At 37.0% G+C, this 17,565-nt stretch overlaps 1 protein-coding gene across 1 annotated transcript; it reads left to right on the plus strand.

Moving 5' to 3' along the window:
• Positions 1-780: 780 nt before the first annotated feature.
• Positions 781-8,953, plus strand: morf4l1 (mortality factor 4 like 1). The gene is made up of 12 exons (XM_044357544.1): positions 781-912; positions 3,302-3,348; positions 3,443-3,510; positions 3,605-3,691; positions 3,935-4,012; positions 4,161-4,186; positions 4,784-4,875; positions 5,044-5,145; positions 5,256-5,344; positions 5,714-5,886; positions 8,313-8,397; positions 8,482-8,953. The coding sequence occupies exons 1-12, from the start codon at positions 873-875 to the stop codon at positions 8,564-8,566; spliced, it is 972 nt and encodes a 323-aa protein (XP_044213479.1). The 5' UTR covers positions 781-872; the 3' UTR covers positions 8,567-8,953.
• Positions 8,954-17,565: the final 8,612 nt, after the last annotated feature.

Consider the following 17,565-nt stretch of genomic DNA (forward strand, 5'->3'; position numbering starts at 1 on the left):
TAGTTACGCCTGTGTGTAACAAGCCAGCCTTGAATATCTGTTGCACTTTGCTTGTGGATACTATTTGATCTGATGATTACTCTGCATGGTGATGTGACAAACCAGGAGTCTGAGGCTATTTTGCCTGATAAAATGCACACTAATCTGTAAATGCTATTTTCCTATATGGGTTTGTTCAGAGAGTACAGGATTAGAACTGGGAAAATCTTTAATGTCATTAGTTTTGCATTGAAAAATTCACTTGTCACAAATTGAGATAACCTAATTTTAACTACGTCATATACTACTGTATTATTTCATCCATAGAAATACATTATATTTATAAAATGATTTTTGGATGGAAAAGAGTTATCAAGTTACTAGTTAACTAGTTAGTAACTGTAAAATAAATATAGTTGAGTAAGGAGAGAAATATGTCCCTCTAAATGTAGTGGTGTAGAAGTAGAAAGTATCTTCAAATCAAAATACATTAATATTCATTTTAAGTAGGCTTCAAATATACTGTATATAAGTATAAATATAATACTTGAGTACATGTTTGATGGTTCTTCATGTGATTGAACTCATGGGCACAATTTCAAAGAGATTAGCTAAAATACGTGGAATCAATCTGGTTTCACGATTATATTAAGAGCTACGGGTTGAGAACGTTGTACAGAAAACACTGTTTGGATTCAACATAGAAGGTAACGGGGAAATGTGTCCAAAATATTCATGTTATTTCACATCTTTGCAGCACATTTTCAGGCGTATGCTTTGTCCCGGTATTAATACGTCACCGCGTCGGTCATGACGTTTTTAGAGAGCGGCGCCGTTTCAGACTGGAATGGGAGCTGGCGATTTTTCCCATATTTTGATAGTTTAATCCGTGAATGGCGCCGAAACAGGACCCGAAACCTAAATTTCAAGAAGGTAACAAGCGGTGTGTTTTCTGGTGTGACACTTCTGAGGAGGCGGTCAGTGCTGTAGCCGCCGGAAAGGTGCACAGTGTTAGCTCGCTGTTGTAGCCGCCGACATGCTAACTGTTAGCTTTCATTGTTGTTGTTATGAACACAGAACAAGTCTTCATCCTCTTTATTCGCTACATTAGTTATGCATTCCGGTGTTTCTTGACAGTATAGCATAAGATTGGTAATAACACACACTCAAAGTTCATGATTTAAACCTCAGTGATGTTAGCTTCATTCATGCATCGATAGACGCTGAAGTTAGCTTCCAATTCGTTGTTAAGGGAAACGTTAAGGGAATCTGAAATAATGCTATTTAGCGACTGGTTCTCCGTTTTTTTTACAACACTTACACCCATAAGACAGTGTCAGTCATCGTAGCAAAAGCCTTAACTCTAGTTAAACTCACTTTCAGATTTCCGACACGTTTTATTTTGCTTATGAAAACTGACAAAGGATGATTTCACTTTCTCTTTTCATTCAGACCACATTAGACCAGGTCCAGATCAAAAGCCGCTATACTTGGACCTGTCAAATCTGGAGTAGATTAACAAGAAGACTCCAGAGACTCATTAAAACACAGTTCCAGATTTGTAAAACCTTTATTCTATTTGTGAAAACTGAAAAAGGGCGAATTCATTGATATTTCTGGTATGTTTGAGGAAGCAATCGTTGCTTACTCACCTTTCCTCAAATAGACCAGACCATTTTTTATTTAAAAGAATAGGAGTGAGTATTTCATAAGGTAAAAAATAACTTTTCCACCTTTGTTTTTAAGTGAAAAAGAGGAGCTCTACATGGTCATAACCAATGAAATGCAGATTTCTTAAAAATTTTTCACAAATAGAATAAAGGTTACATAAATATAAAACTGTGTTTTAATGAGTCTCTAGAGTCTTCTTGGTAATCTAATCCAGATTTGACAAGTCTTAAATATAGTGGTTTTTGATCTGGACCTGGTCAAATGTGATCTGGATGGGTGAAAAAAGAAGTAAAATCACCATTTTCAGTTTTCATAAGCTAAATAAAGGTTTCACAAATCTGAAAGTGGGTTTAAACAGCATTAAGGCTTTTGCTACGATGTCTAACACTTTTTCACAAGAGAATCAGCAGCTAAATATCATTATTCATGTTTCCCTTAACTTTTTCCTTAATTTTTCCCTTAACCGTTAATCAGAGGCTAACTTCAGCGCCGGCTCCTTACTGACGTCACCGCCCTCCTCTCTGTTCTCCCTCAGCTAATTGTTAGCTGCCTTACTGTTATATCTGTTATATGTATTGTTTCCAGTTGCATATAAAAGTACATTGATTATTGAATGTAAGTCAGTGGGCCTCTGAAATGTGACCAAATCAACTTTTCTCAGATTTCACCTAAAAATATGTTCAAACGTTTGAACAAACAGAAGTTGGCACCAAGTGAATTATGAAAAAATGATATACTAGATAATCTCTAAGTGTTTTTTAGTTAACAGTGGTGGAAGAAGAGTTCAGTTATTACAGTGTGTTTTTTTTGTTTGTTTTTTTAACATCATTAATTTAATTTGCTGTGCTGTAAGGTCTCATCACAAACCTGTGAAGTACTGTACTGTGCAAAAGTTTTAGCCACTAAAAGTAAAGTGAGGATAAATAAAAAATAATGTCATGAATAACTTTTATTTATCAATTAACTTCATACAAAGTTTAGTAAACAGAAGAAACCTAAATCAAATCAATATTTGATGTGACCTCTTTGTCTTTAAAATAGGAGCAGTTCTCCTTATTACACCTGCACACAGTTTTTAAAGGTTCTTTGCAGGTCGGTTATTCCTGCATCTTGGAGATCTTGGAGAACTTGAAGAACCAGGCATCTCAGTTGCTTCTGTCGCTTCATGTAACCCCAGACTGACTCCATGGTGTTGAAATCAGGGCTCTATGCTAAAACATCTTTTGCAGGACTCCTGTTCTTCCTGTGGCTGAAGATGGTACTTCATGACTCTAGCTGGATGTTTGGGTGGAGTCGTTGTCATGCGGCAGAATAAATTTGGGACTGATCAGATGCCTCCCTGATAATATTACTTCATGGATAAGAATCTCTACATTTAAAGTGTCTAAAACTTCTGCACAGTACTGTAATTCTTATTATATATAGGCTAAAAAAGATCAGAGCTTAATTGTTCTTGGATGTTTGAGAGAGATTGTTTGTTGCTGATATGCAGGATGTTCAAGAATGTAAATTTAAGGTGTTTTATTCATGTAAATTGTTCCTATTCTGTCAGAGTCCAAGACATAAAAGTTTATTTGGCTTCACAGTATGATTTTGTTGTACTTGGACTGCTCTCATGCTGACCTTTTTAATTGATCAACACTCTGTTCAGGTGAAAGAGTGCTGTGTTTTCATGGGCCATTGCTCTACGAAGCTAAGGTAGGCTGACTAGTTAGCCTGTCTCTTTGATCATGTGATCCTCCTCTGTCGCTCATATAAACGTGTTTTAACAATGAATTGTGTCTCTTTGCAGTGTGTTAAGATAAACATCAAGGACAAACAAATCAAATACTTCATTCATTATAGTGGGTGGAATAAAAAGTAAGTTTTGGTTTATTTATTTATTTTTATTAAAGGTTTGCACAGTAAAGATTACACAAATCTCTGATTCCTTTCTCCATGTTTTATCTTCCAGTTGGGACGAATGGGTTCCTGAAAGCCGAGTGCTTAAGTATGTGGACAGTAATCTGCAGAAACAGAAAGAGCTTCAGAGGGCCAATCAGTGAGTACATTTTCTCTTCTTTATGTCAGTTTTTGCAGACAAAATTGTTCACAAATGCCACCATGAATTCAGTGACCAGCATCCATACAAGAGGCAAAGAAAGACAAACAAAAGAGTCATTAGTTAAATTGCAGACAAAGTTCACTCTCAGAACAAATTGATTGTCTTTAAATATTAATTATATATTCCTAAATTATCAAAGCAACTGAACTTACTCTATTGGTGCATCTTTTCCTATTTCAGAGACCATTATGTAGAAGGAAGAATGAGGGGTGCTGCGCCGAATAAGAAGATACCTGCTGCATCGCAGAAAAATGATGTGTGAGTGCAAGTCGTTTTTCTCTACATTCACTTTTCTGAGTGTTTTCTACATGTCACCTGCTGTGATGTTTCCTGTCAGATAGTTTCAGAGGTGTTGAACTTGTTTGCTGTTTTTAACACCTGTAAATTCTTTTATTTTCTCTTGTAGGAAAACCAAAAAGAACAAACAGAAGAGTAAGTATATGCTGTGTATTTAAGAGTACCCCACTGATTTAACATTGCTGTCCTGTAACATTGTCGTACTCACAGTAGACAGTTAAAGATGAAAGGGATCAAAATTGATTCAACAGAACCAGAGATATCTTTTTTTTTTCTTTTTTTTTTAATTCCATGCATTCTTCTTCCTCATGCCTACATTACTCACAATGCAACTTGATTCGATTGACTGTACAGATTTGGGTTTGTTATGCTAGTAGCGGCTAATGTAGCCTTGAGCCACTAGACTTAAGCTGAGATGAGGAGTTGGCTACAGAGGGCTGGTAACCTCACTTTGTTTTTTTGACCCCCCCCCCCCTTCCTCAGCTCCAACCGTGAGGAAGTTTATAAGACTCCCTCTGGAGCCATAAAAGGCTTTATACAACTTTTTTCACATGTACAGTAGTTCTCCTCAGGACCTGTGTGAAATCGGTGGACTTTGCCTTTAATGTAATAAACACTTTTGAAGTACATGAACTGTAACAAAACCTTTTTGACTCACTGTTGGTTATCAGTTTTGTCTTTTTAATTCTGATATGACTTAAATGACAGTTGAGTGTGTTTCTGTCTGTCCAGCTCCTGGTGCAGGAGAAGGGACTAGTTCAGGAGGAGACCCAACCCACCCTCCACGAAAGAAGAGGGCTCGTGTTGATCCAACTGTCGAAAGTGTGAGTCCATAAATCCTAAAAGTTTCTTTTTAACTAATGATAGGTGGGTCTTTGATTTGCCCATTAATAATGAATAATATTGAGTTGTGCTGAAAATAATGGAGTAAGTTAAATAGTGTGTCTGAGCATCCAGTGGCTTAATTCTTAAATCTGTTCCTGTCTGCGCAGGAGGAGACCTTCATAAATCGAGTGGAGGTTAAAGTAAAAATCCCTGAGGAGCTGAAACCATGGCTTGTGGATGACTGGGACCTGATTACACGGCAAAAACAGGTTAGTGGATTAATTTAACCTTTTACATCACCAAAAAGAATTATTTTATTCTTTTGTTGGATGGATTTATGCTACAACATTTCAATGTGTGTTTTATTCTCCATCTTCAGCTGTTCCACCTACCTGCCAAAAAGAACGTTGATACAGTCCTTGAAGATTATGCAAACTACAAAAAATCAAGAGGAAACTCTGACAGCAAGTAAGAAACATATGTTTTTTTCATACTCAGTAGCCTGTTGTTGACGATAACTTGATTTGCTAGTTATAAATATGTATTTCAGAATCAGCTTTATTGGCTAAATATGTTTACGCAGGAATTTGACTCTTGTTTCTAGTGGCTCTCAATGTGCTTACATACAACAATCTTCAGAGAGATACACAAGGACAACAAGCCAAACAAAGATAATTAAACATAAATATGTCTCTATTATGTGAAAGCAAGTGGGTAAAAAAAATAGATAAATGCATATAAAAACAACAAATGGACAACATACAATGTCTATATTCAGGTGGAACTGTTTTTCCAAGCTCTGTTTGCCATTGAGGTGTTTTCTTTGTCACTGCTCAGGGAGTTTGCTGTGAACGAGGTTGTTGCTGGTATCCGTGAATATTTCAACGTCATGCTGGGGACACAACTTCTCTATAAATTTGAGAGGCCGCAGTATGCAGACATCCTGGCCAACCACCCTGACACGTCTATGTCTCAGATCTACGGCGCTCCTCACCTACTAAGACTCTTTGGTAAAAACACTCACAACAACGTCATACAATTGTATAATTTATTATCAAGCAGAGCAGCTTTAAAGGACTTAAACATCAGTAGCTTCAGAGAGAGGACAGAAAGGAAGAGACAGATATGAAGCAACAAAGCAAAAAACAAATCAAATTTATAAGGTAGAATTAAAGGTGCAAACTAGTGAAACATTCTGTATGACAATATTGCACACTTTACTTTAAGTCCCTCTATTTTGCATTTATAATCACTGAATACCCATTTAATAAATGTTTTATAACAACAGATATAAGGACAAGTTATTATTAATGTACAGTATTTGTCAATAATTATAAATTCTCCTCTCAAGACATATTTTATGTTATTACAACTGTGTTTTACTCTATCGTCATTCATTATCTGTTTATATAAGGGCCTCTACTTATGGATGGGAAGAGTTATATTTTTTGACAAATACATTAATACAACTACATAATACTACAAGGAACTTTCATTTTATCTTGATTTTTAGCAGCCCTGTGGACAAAAGCAGTAGTGTTTTCCTGGAATGAAGACTGCATTTCCCATGAGCACCAATGCCTCGTGTCGTAAAGATCTTGGCTAGCACGTGCATTTGTTTTGGAAGCTAGTGAAAGAAAGACGCTACTTATTTTTAATACTATTTTTCAATTTTAAGCACAGCTATTTGCAGGGAGCATCGAATAAGAGTAATGTATCTATTTGTGTCTATGTAAGATTAATAATTGTAATATGATGTTGGGGAAACAAAGTAAACTTTGTTTTAGCACCGTTCATACACCTTTGTTACATGTGAGGCTGCATTCACACAAAATACGGCACCAATGGCATTCTTTGCTTTGTTATTGCTACACCTAGGGATGGGCATGATTAATCGATGATCGATAATTGATCGTTAAGAATTTTTTCGATCACGTGGAATTAAATCGATTTGACGTTCGTATCAAAGTATGTTATGCATGTATGTGTCTTGAAGTTGCAATGAATTTCACTATGTGCTGCAACCAGCCAGCGGCGCAATTTAAATTCAAGAGGGAAAATGAATACTCAGTTGCCGTCGGGCTGCCGTAGAGATTAGACGAAAGTAAACATGAAGAGAGCAAGGTGAAGTTTGGTGTGGGACCATTTCAAGCTAAAAAACAACAAAGCTCATTATAAACATTGCAATGACGTGTATATCGTTACCTACCACACAACAACGACCCCAATGATGTACCACTCGAACAACGTACACCCGACACTGGTTAATGAGTCCTCCTCCTCCTCTCAACCTACCATCACCTCAGTGTTAGCACGGAGGAGCTGCGATGCACAGCGGGCAATACCTCTGCATCCCCGCAACGTTGGTCCCTTCGGAGCGGGTGTTTTCAGCTGCTAGACTAATTAACTGTCACCAGGCTGCGTTCACGTCTCACTCCTGAGCACGTTAACATGCTCATCTTCCTCAACAAGAGTCAGTAGGCTGTTTTGTTTTCTGTTTAACAGCTTAACTGCCTTGTATAAGAGGACTGGTGCTGGTCTATAATTTCTTCTTGGAATAAAGATTTCATTGAGGAAAAACAGGCTTTTTTTAGTATTTTCTGCCATAGGCATTTTTAGTACATATAAAAAAAAAGATTAATCGATAATTGATCGTTAATTTTCCCAATGATCGATTAAGGACAATTTTTCAAATGCCCATCCCTAGCTACACGACCACTCTCTCTCCTTTCATTCACTCTCTAGCTCAATCGACGACCGCTGCTTTCTCTCTCTCTTTCTCTTTTTTAAAATGAGTCGGGAAGCTGACAACAAGTCTAACTTTTAACGTTATCAAACAAAGAGAAATGTCCTCCCCTCATCCTAATAACATCATTGTACTCCTTCATGCTACATGTAATGTAAACATCGACTCTTCTGGTCTGCGTGCCATAAATCGTGATTTCTGACCTGATGGCAGGCATTTAGAATAACTATGTAGAAAAAAGTCAATCTTCTCGCTGATGGTCTCATTTGCTTATGTAGGTCATATAGAGGCATCATGAGACCGTTTCATAACCAGATAAAAGTTCCTTGTAGTAACTTAAAAAAAGAAAAATCTATTAATTGTGCACAATTCAAGCCATCATAAAAGCTTCCTGACCTTCCTCTCTATTATCCTCTTGTACATGAAAAAACTGAATACTCTTCATCAAGTAGAACTGCACATCAGTAGGAACAAGAATAGACTCTGTTGCTTGTAACTACCTCTTGTACAGGTCTGTATTCGTCTTTAGATACCTCTGACCTGTACTCTATGCAGCTGAAACACTTGAATTATCTCCTTCTGGAGATCTATAAAGCAGAAATATTGAAGCACTTGTAGCGCTATTATAAATGAAGACGAGGTCAGAGGTCATGTGGTGTGTAAAATTCTGCTTCTCTTTGGCTTTGAAAGTGAGAATCGGAGCCATGCTGGCATACACTCCCCTGGATGAGAAGAGCCTTGCGCTGCTGCTCAGTTATCTACAAGACTTCCTCAAGTGAGTATTCACAAATCTTTTTTTTAATAAGGCTCATATTATCTGATCTGCAGCAGAAATAAGTCAAATGTTGCTCCCTTCCAGGTATCTTGTAAAGAACTCTGCGTCGCTCTTCAATGCAAGTGACTATGAAGTTGCCCCGCCAGAATACCACCGCAAGGCAGTTTAAGGTTTTTTATTTCAGGATCTGAAGCCTTTGCGAGTTTGGAGATGACGTTCTTACCCGCTGGAAGGATGCGATTTCACGAAAAGCCTTCAGAGAACGGATTGTGCGAGATCTGTCGATTATCAAGGAAGAATCAGAGCAAGATGTCACACTAATCTCGGACAAATTCATTTTCTTTCATGTGGAAAGCTGTTGAGTACTTTCTTCCTGTATTGGTATGTTTTTGAGTACCACTTTTTAGTTTCTTTGATATCCATTTTGCCCGGTGTTTACCAAGATCTTTTGAAAAGGAATTTCATCATTTCATTTTTTGTTTACCTTTTGGTTCAGATGCTGGCTAAACTTGTCTTGTTGGCTGTCGTCATTTTCTAATAAAAGTCTTTCATTCTCTCTCTTTGTTTTGAAGCTGATTTATGACGGTTGTGAAGCAAAACTCAGATCAAACTGTCAAACTAGGCAGAGCTGATCAAATATGGATCAAGAATCTGTTAGCGCATTGCCTATTTCTCACCTCAAATGTTTTCAGAAACATATTTTAGTGTACCGTTAAGCTGTAATTTGAGAAAGTTTGTGACGCAGCTGCCATGTGTAACGCAGAGGACACAGAGGGACTCACATGCACTGACATGCACGTGTGGATGGTGCAGCAACCAAAACAAAGAACAGAGAAGCTCAGATGATAACACACACAGAGAGTGTGACTTCATTCACTGGTAAGGATGCCATTACTCCATGATATCTCTACATAGTAAATAGTTGTTTTCTGACAACTAATATGGCTAAATATTGTTAAATTAAATATAAATATTGTTAAATTAAATATAAATATTGTTAAAGACACTGGAGAATAACATGTAAGTATTGGCACAAACTACCTGGAGGTTAGGTTTCACTTAACCTGTGAGGCAGCTGGATTCACAAGATCATGCGAGAATCCATTTTGTCAGGCTTCAAGTTATACGTTTGTGGCTGAACCACCAGTGGTTTGGACCAATCAGCGTCCTAGAACTACTGGCAGCTACTGGTGTGGTTCAGGTGTGACAACAGCGAGAAGCGATACAGTAATAGATGGTTCATCCAATCACCTTTAAAGTATTTTTTGAAAGTTCCTGCCCTTTTCCAAACAGTTTCTAAGGACGACTTGTCAGATGGTTCTGTGTAACAAACCATCTGGTGTGTCAGGTTAAGGTTTTACTGAAAAGCAAAATGTTTTAGAGAAGAGCTGTGTTTTGTTAGTATTGTGTGCATCTTAAGTTCGTTAAGAGCAAATTATTCAAAATGATTTAAATTGTTCAGTTTTGTTATTCAGCCTTTTAGGCTCAAAATATACTTTTGCCCACAAGAAAATTTCTGGTTCAGAGTATAATGTAACTCCATTTGTAATTTCACATTACTGAACGAGAAACTGACAATTGAACCATTTACTCAGTTTTTACTGCTCATCACCTGCTTGTTCCTGCATTAATTATAGATCAAATACTAAACCCTGGGTTAACTGAAAAATTGCAAATAGAGTTCAAAACAAATGAGATCAGTTCATCGTGGATCGAATGTGAAAATGCAACAGTATTTCAGTAAATGCTCATTAAATATTAAGCGCTTAAATTCTAATGAGAATTGGATAAACATTAAAAATGCAAAAGCCACTTGATGTTTAAACCTTTGAAAATGGAATAAAGGACACATTTCAAGAAGCAAAATACAGTAAATGCCAATTAAATGGTTAAAAATGAATCATAAGGAAATCGATGTGTACAACATAGTGGTGATTAAAATAAAACAGAATAAGTTGTTAGAGCCGGAATAATAAATGAATTAAACATCTCTGTCCCATTCCTAATCCTTATTCTGAGTTGAAATTAAAGGACAAAACAAAACTACAGAAAGTGGGAAAAATGGACATCCTCAACTTGAGCTGATAAAACGGACCACACAGCACAAAAATGACTGTTAATGAGAAAAATAATCTAACAGACTGATGAAAAGAGAGAAGACTGATGCGGTACACACATACAAAGAGTACTCCCATATAAAATTATTTAATTTTGTTACCATCAGTGTGTTTTCTTAATGTATTAATTAAAGGGCCTGTTTTCAGTTAATATGGCTGATCAGGGCCCTGTTCTACAAATGTCGCTAATTCAGACATAACATGCTGTTATCAGACTAAAATAATCTTGTGAATTCTGAACCAGCTAATTTGGTTCTTTGAATGCAGTTTGAGGATTGATTTGTTAATCCTGGATCAAGTTGTCTTAAATAACAATGGTAGAGAGTTGACACCATGATCAGCATTCTTATGATTGGCTGAGTGTTGATCATGTGATTGCAATTAAATGAGGTCAGTGTGTTGGGTATTCTCCCATCATGCACTGGGGCAATAGATTAATGGACATAAGTCTCATTTTATGTTCCTGCATTGTTACTGTTGTTATTTTGTTCTACATCGTGCTCCACAATGTTTCTACTGTTTCCGCACTTTAAACACTGTTAAACAATTATATATCACCAGTGAATGTGGTTAAACTGTGAGTGATGTCCTCCTCATTGGAGATGTCAAAGACCTATCAGTGATAATCATAAGTGTTGCTATGAAAATGAAACCTTACTAAAACTAAACTAAAAGACGGGCTTTAATTGCATAAATATATTTCAGCAAAGTGAGTTCTGCTGGCAGTCAAATGTTAAATATCTTATGTTGTGGCTTCTTTGGTCTTGTAAGTCAAAATCTTTAAGGTGAGATTATGTCTTTTTACTCCAAAACTAAATTTGGATTGATTCATTTTTAGTGAATGATCATCCAGTCATGGTATTCACTGTCCAATGTGAGAATCACAGCACTTCATTCCTTTGTGAGACTGGATGACGTACCACATGAGAGCAACGCTTAAATAAGACTCCGCTGTCAGATTTTTCGGTTTTCTGCAAGACAACTCATCAATGTACCATTAAATGTTTTTATTTTCTTCTTAAATACTCATATACATTATATTTCCATCTGTCAGACAAAGTCATTTTATCATTTTGTTGTCAAGTTTCAAATTACATTATACAGCAACTTCAGCTGGCATAGCTAATGTTAGCAATTGCTAATGCTAATTTAAGTTACATGTAATACCGGTAATAGTACCATGAGTGGAAAGAGTCCAGTGGACAAACGCTGAGAATGGACCTTTCAGTGAAACAGGAGACATCTTGTGTCCACCAGTTAAACTTTGGAAATGAAAAATATTTGCATATTCATATTCTGGATTTTTCAATGAGGGAGAAGAAGTACATGAATTTTCAAGTTTTTTAATCAGGTAATTGAGCAACTGAACATTTGTGGAAGAAACATATCAGACACAAATTATCATTCAAAGCCAAGTTTTTTGTATGTCTAAAAACATGTTTGGATGGATCTTTAACTTTATCCTCCTCATTTACAGTATGTCATTTAGGCTGTATGATAAACTGTGGTAAATAATTTACTTTAGTAAGAATAATTCCACTGCACAGTACTTTTTTGGATTGTTGCTGACTTAAGTTTTGTTATTATTCCAATATATATTATTTCATTATCATTTACAATCCTAGTTTTATGTGTAAGATTTAAGTTCCTTATTCACGTCCCCTTGCGTCATGAGTCCTACCTGCTGTTGTTTTACAGTTGTGAGTGTAACAGTGGAGCGTCTGATATAGGTCTATATGTCTTGCTGTGTTGATTAAAGAGAGTTTATGCGTGTATTTTTTTAGTAACGGTAACCTGCTCACACAGTCCTGAGAAGAGGTGCAATCAGGCAACATAAGTGGAAAAACCTGTGTCAGTGGATTATGTGTGTTGGGGCTTTAAAACATTAACATATATCTTCAAGTCACTTTTTTTTTAACAGTTGTTGTGGTTTAACAGTTTTCTTCTTAATAACCTGCCCTCCAGCTGTTCATCTCCTCTAATGTAGCTCTGCTGGAATAAACAAGTATAAGATAAGTCTTCCAAACTGTCTGCTCGTGTCTCCTCATGTATCTAGACTGTTTATTTAATCTTGGATGTTTCAACAGACAGACTGCAGCCTGCTTTATTTCAGCTAATTGTGGCTTAGTGAGTGGAGCCAAGACTCTTTAAAAAAAAAAAAAAAGAAATATAAATTATGACTCACTTAATACGAATTGGACGTGTGGACTTAATTTAAACACTTAAAAGAAACATTCTTGGGTCTGCTGTACTTCTGCCTTAAAGCTTTTATTACTCCACTTAAAAAATAATTTTCAGCAAAGTGGTGGATGTGATCAAGCTTTGGGGTTACATAGACACCTGTCAGCTTTTTTCCTTTTATATTAGCTCACATGATTTTCCTTTTTTTTTCCCCTGCTCTGATGGTTTGGATTTGCCAAATGAGGGTCTGCTGCTGCCAGTGGTGGAATAACATCCTGGTGATAGAAAGCATGTGGAGCAGTCTGGGTATTTTGTTGAGGAAAGAAACATAATAGGCTATTGAAGCCAAGCCAGAACCCCTCTCTCCTCTCACCTCTCTGCTCTAAAATATGTTTAGCAGAATCCCCTCCGGCCGTCTTCTTTTGCACTGTTGTGACTTAGTTGACATGAAAAAGAGAAGCTAAATATTAGTTTCAGACTGATTTGTGGTTTAGCTGGTGTCAGCTGCTCGCAGTTGTTATGACAAGAACAATTCAGAGCGTTTCAAGAACAATTTCTTTAATCCAATTTCCCCCAGACTTAACCGGGACCATATGGGTTTTCACTGGAGTGTGCTTTCAGATCACAGCACCCTGATGGCTTTTAACAGCCCATCAGAAAGACTGACACGCACACAGGACTTCTCTGCAGATCCGTTCAGAGACACCTCAGTGCCGGCTTCTTTCTTGGCTCTGTTTACTGCCGCGATTAACACTTCACACTCACCGTTAGAGGCCAGGTCACCGAGAAGCCTTCCTCTGGTATGAGGGCTTTCATGTGACCCTAGTGACATGGAGCCTTTAGTGCTGTCATTACCCCACAGATGAGAGAGACATATGCATGATACAGTCGCGGCTAATGAGGCTGGCTCAGGTCTGAGTGATGGTTTCAGCAGGTTTTTCTCCCCATGTGTCTGTACTGGTCTGCCAACTAAAAGGACACACTTCAGACAGGTCTACAGGAGCCACCTGGATCAGGGATCAGAAATGTCCTCGCTGCCCTGAGTTCATTGCCCTTCAGGGACGATCACAGACAGGATTTAACAGAGAATATTTTAGCTTATATGTGGTTCTGTTTTATATATTAGAGCAAATAAGCCTTTACTCTTTTATTTGTAGTGTAAAAAAGTACTCAAGAACTGTACTTTTAAAGATAATACTTCTATTTCACACTATTTTAGACTTCTACTCCCACATTTCAGAGGGAAATATTGTACTTTTTACTCCACTATATTTTGTGACGGCTATAGTTACTTTACAGGTTAAGATTTTACTTACAAAAATTATGATCGTCTTATAAAATGTGATGCTTTGTTACAGATGAAACAATAAACAGTATAAAGTAGTTAAAATCAGGTCCACTTCAACTAGCTACAACATTAAAAACAGAATAATTTTACTACTTTTGACACTTAATGAACATATAACTGCCAATACTTTTGTACATTTACTTAATTAAAATGTTAAATGCAGGACTTTTATTTGTAATGGAGTAGTATTTTTAATGTGTAATTTTGCCACTTTTGCTGAAGTATAAGATCTCAACACTTCTTCCACTGCTGAAAAAATTGTTGGTGTAATGTTTTGTGAGAGCCACTAGATGGCAGAATTAACCAGAACAACTGTAAAGCATCTCTCAGTTACAAAATTGACTTCGCAGCGTACAGCGATATCTCTGAGGTGCTGTGAAGTTTTCAGTTTTGTCATCGACTCTGTTGGCTCCCTTTCAGTCATATTTTTCCTCACAGGAGCACAAGAGACAGTCACTCCAGGGAGAGATTAACTTACTGTGGAGATGTGATGCCAATAAAAACATTGTCATCCAACCCTTGTGGGTCTTCCAGCTTCAAGAGAAACTCCTACAGGGACAGCTGAAAAACCCCCCTCATGTTAGACAACAAATGTTATCAGTTTAACTGACTGATGAAAGCCATTTGTGCTCAATATGATTCCTTCAGAGCATATTCTTCTGCTTCAGCCTCTTTGAGGTGAAAAACCGCCAGCGTTTAATGTGGTTGTGAATGTTTCCCCAGACTAGGAGTTAGTGGTAGACTAATTACACAGTGGGCACGAAGTCTTGGTAGCACACTGCTGCCAGAGCCTTGTGTGACTGTGTGTCATTAGTATTGGAAAAGTGCATTTGCCACAAAGGGCTGCGGTCACTCCGAGCCATTAAAACATGAAAGAACATACCCCGCTCTTCTGGAGAAGGAATTTGCAAGACATAAACAGCCTGTAAAATGGAAAACTACATCTGTGTCCATTTGTTTTCCTGAAAGGCAGCCAGATTTGGTAATTCTTACTGAAATTCTTTCCAATAACAGAGAGCAGTCCAAATAAAGGGGAAGGACTGTTTGATCCATCTGTTTTCAATGCGGCGTAGAGGAGGCTTCAGAGCATGTTGGGGCTTTTACTCAATTTACACATCAGGTTCATTGTGTGTGTGATGAGCCTTTTTCTAAGCTGAAACAGGACCCAACCCAGAGCAGTGCTGCAGAATACCCAAGTACATTTACTTCATATGAAAATTGTACTTTATGTGAATATTTTTTGCATTGTATGCAACTTTAAACTTCTACTCTACTATATTTTAGCTGCAAATATTGAACGTTTTACTCCTATACATTCATTAAAACAGCTATAGTTGCGAGTTACTTTAATGTTAAAACAGATGAGCCCCTTCCTCTTCTCGCCTCTCTGCAGTAATATTATTTTTTGTTGTGTCTTACTTGACATGAAAAAGAGAAGCTAAATATTAGTTTCAGACTGGTTTGTGGTTTGTGTACTTATGATATGATGCATTGCTTTCAATTAAACTACCCATGACCAGCTGCAACATTAAAGTGCTGCTTACATGCTCATCTATAATAGGCCTATGATACACTGTCCAACGGGCCATCCCACATAACAAGTACTTTTCTTTTTTAATACTTCAAGTATATTTTGCTGATAATACATCTGTACTTCTGCTTAAGTAATATTCTGAATGCAGGACTTGAATCTGTGAACCTGTATGAGGTCTTTTCTTCTCTTACAGGCCTTGTTTTTGCTTGTGTTATTGGGTTTTATAATCTGAAGAATCTAAGGAATTATTTACTAAAGCTGTCTTTTGTGAGAATCTTTAACCTTCGTAATGTTTAATTTATTTATAACAAAGATTTGACAATATTTTTTCAAACACTGGGATTCAAATTCATGGAATTGGGTTCATCTTGTGTTACAACCTCTCTCTTCTCCCCAGAGTATGGTCATTTTATTCTGATGCAAGTGAATTTTTCAGAGAGTCTGGCATGAACCATGTGTGGTTATTTATTCTCTTTCAGACATTATCTTTGCTTGTTTTTGTTGGATTTCATGATCTGGCAAAGGAATTTATTAATAAAGCAGAAATCTCTCATTCGTGAGAATTAGTAGATGATTAAAAAAATAATTTGGTAATATTTGTTGCAGGGAAGTCCATGAGTTTTCTATTTCCCATAACTGGCATTCAAATTCATTTTCTAGAGCAGTAGTGCCTGACCTTTTTGACTTGTGACCCCTTAAATGGAAACTATGTCTACCTTTATGCAGTAATCTACAAGAGAAAAAGCAAAGATTAAAGGAGAGTTTGTATATAATATAAGAAATATGTTTCGCAACCCTTCAAATTTATCCTGTGATCCCTTGTGAGGTTCCTGACCCACAGGTCGTTGACTGACAATACACACCTCTAAGTGCAAGGACCACAATTTAGCTACTTAGTTCCCTATAGTGCAAGTGTGTCTGTCAGTGAAATAGTTAAATGTTAATTTAATCTACTGGGACCTCGCTATTATTAGACATCACCTTGCAAGAAAATTGAGTTTTCTTTTGATGTAAGGGAAGGATGTAAAAGGCTGCGAACTGGCAGCTCTGAATATCTAATGAGATAACCCTCCGTCTCTCTCCCTCATTAGGCTGAATACTGAGCTAAAACACCTTTTCATGTCACCTTAGTAAACAGCTTAATGTGTACCGCTTTCATCTGCTATTCCCCCGTGTCTCCCCACAGCTTTGATCCATGCCTGGGTGTCTGGGTATGGTTGCACCTCTGCACTGTGGATTTGTCTCCATGTTAATTAAGATTTCCTGATAAGCTGATTTCTGAAAACCTCCTTCACAAAATAAATGCAGGGCAGAGGTGTCATTTAACCTTTGACACCTCTCAAGAGGGATGGATCCCCTTCCCAGAATTTAGCCTTGTGGATGAAAAAATGTCTTATTTCTCAGGAAATTACTCTTATAATTTGGGTTTTCATAACTTTACAACACAACATTGAAATATAATATTGCATTATTGGTATTACAGGTAGAGGCATTTAATTCAATTTAAAGAAGAAAAAAAAAACAATGATATAGAAATGGACAAGACCAAACACAACACTGCACATTCTTACAACTGCTGATTAATATGTTTTAGTGTAGATGTGGTGGATGTGGTGTATTGGTGGATGGTGAAGCGGAGGTCTAAGAGGTTGAAGCGAAATCAGATCCGGAGCTATTGTAAGGAGGGGGATATTGTCTTTTGATGATACCCTATGTGTTTCTCCAAATTTAATTCATCTGTCATTAGTTTTAACCAGTATTTAATATGTAATTTTGTTCTGTTTTTCTACTTTTTTAATACCGTCTTCTCAGTTATGGTTAGTGAGATTAATAGGAAAGGTTTGAGGAGGAATTTGTAATACAGAGGGGTCTAAACAGGGGAATATGCAAGAAGAGATTCTCTGATATTTTCCTCATGACCTTCGACCAGAAGTTTTGGTCTGTTGGGCAAAGCCAGAGGATGTGGAAATAATCGTCTATTGAGGTGT

This window comes from Thunnus albacares, chromosome 7 (genome assembly GCF_914725855.1).
Source record: "Thunnus albacares chromosome 7, fThuAlb1.1, whole genome shotgun sequence".
Lineage (NCBI taxonomy): Eukaryota > Metazoa > Chordata > Actinopteri > Scombriformes > Scombridae > Thunnus > Thunnus albacares.

Excerpts from the sequence above, each read along its gene's own strand:
- morf4l1 (XM_044357544.1), top strand. The coding sequence starts at position 873 with ATGGCGCCGAAACAGGACCCGAAACCTAAATTTCAAGAAG. Across the intron at positions 4,013-4,160 it reads GCATCGCAGAAAAATGATGT|GAAAACCAAAAAGAACAAAC; the intron begins GTGAGTGCAAGT and ends TTTCTCTTGTAG. Across the intron at positions 4,187-4,783 it reads CAAAAAGAACAAACAGAAGA|CTCCTGGTGCAGGAGAAGGG; the intron begins GTAAGTATATGC and ends CTGTCTGTCCAG.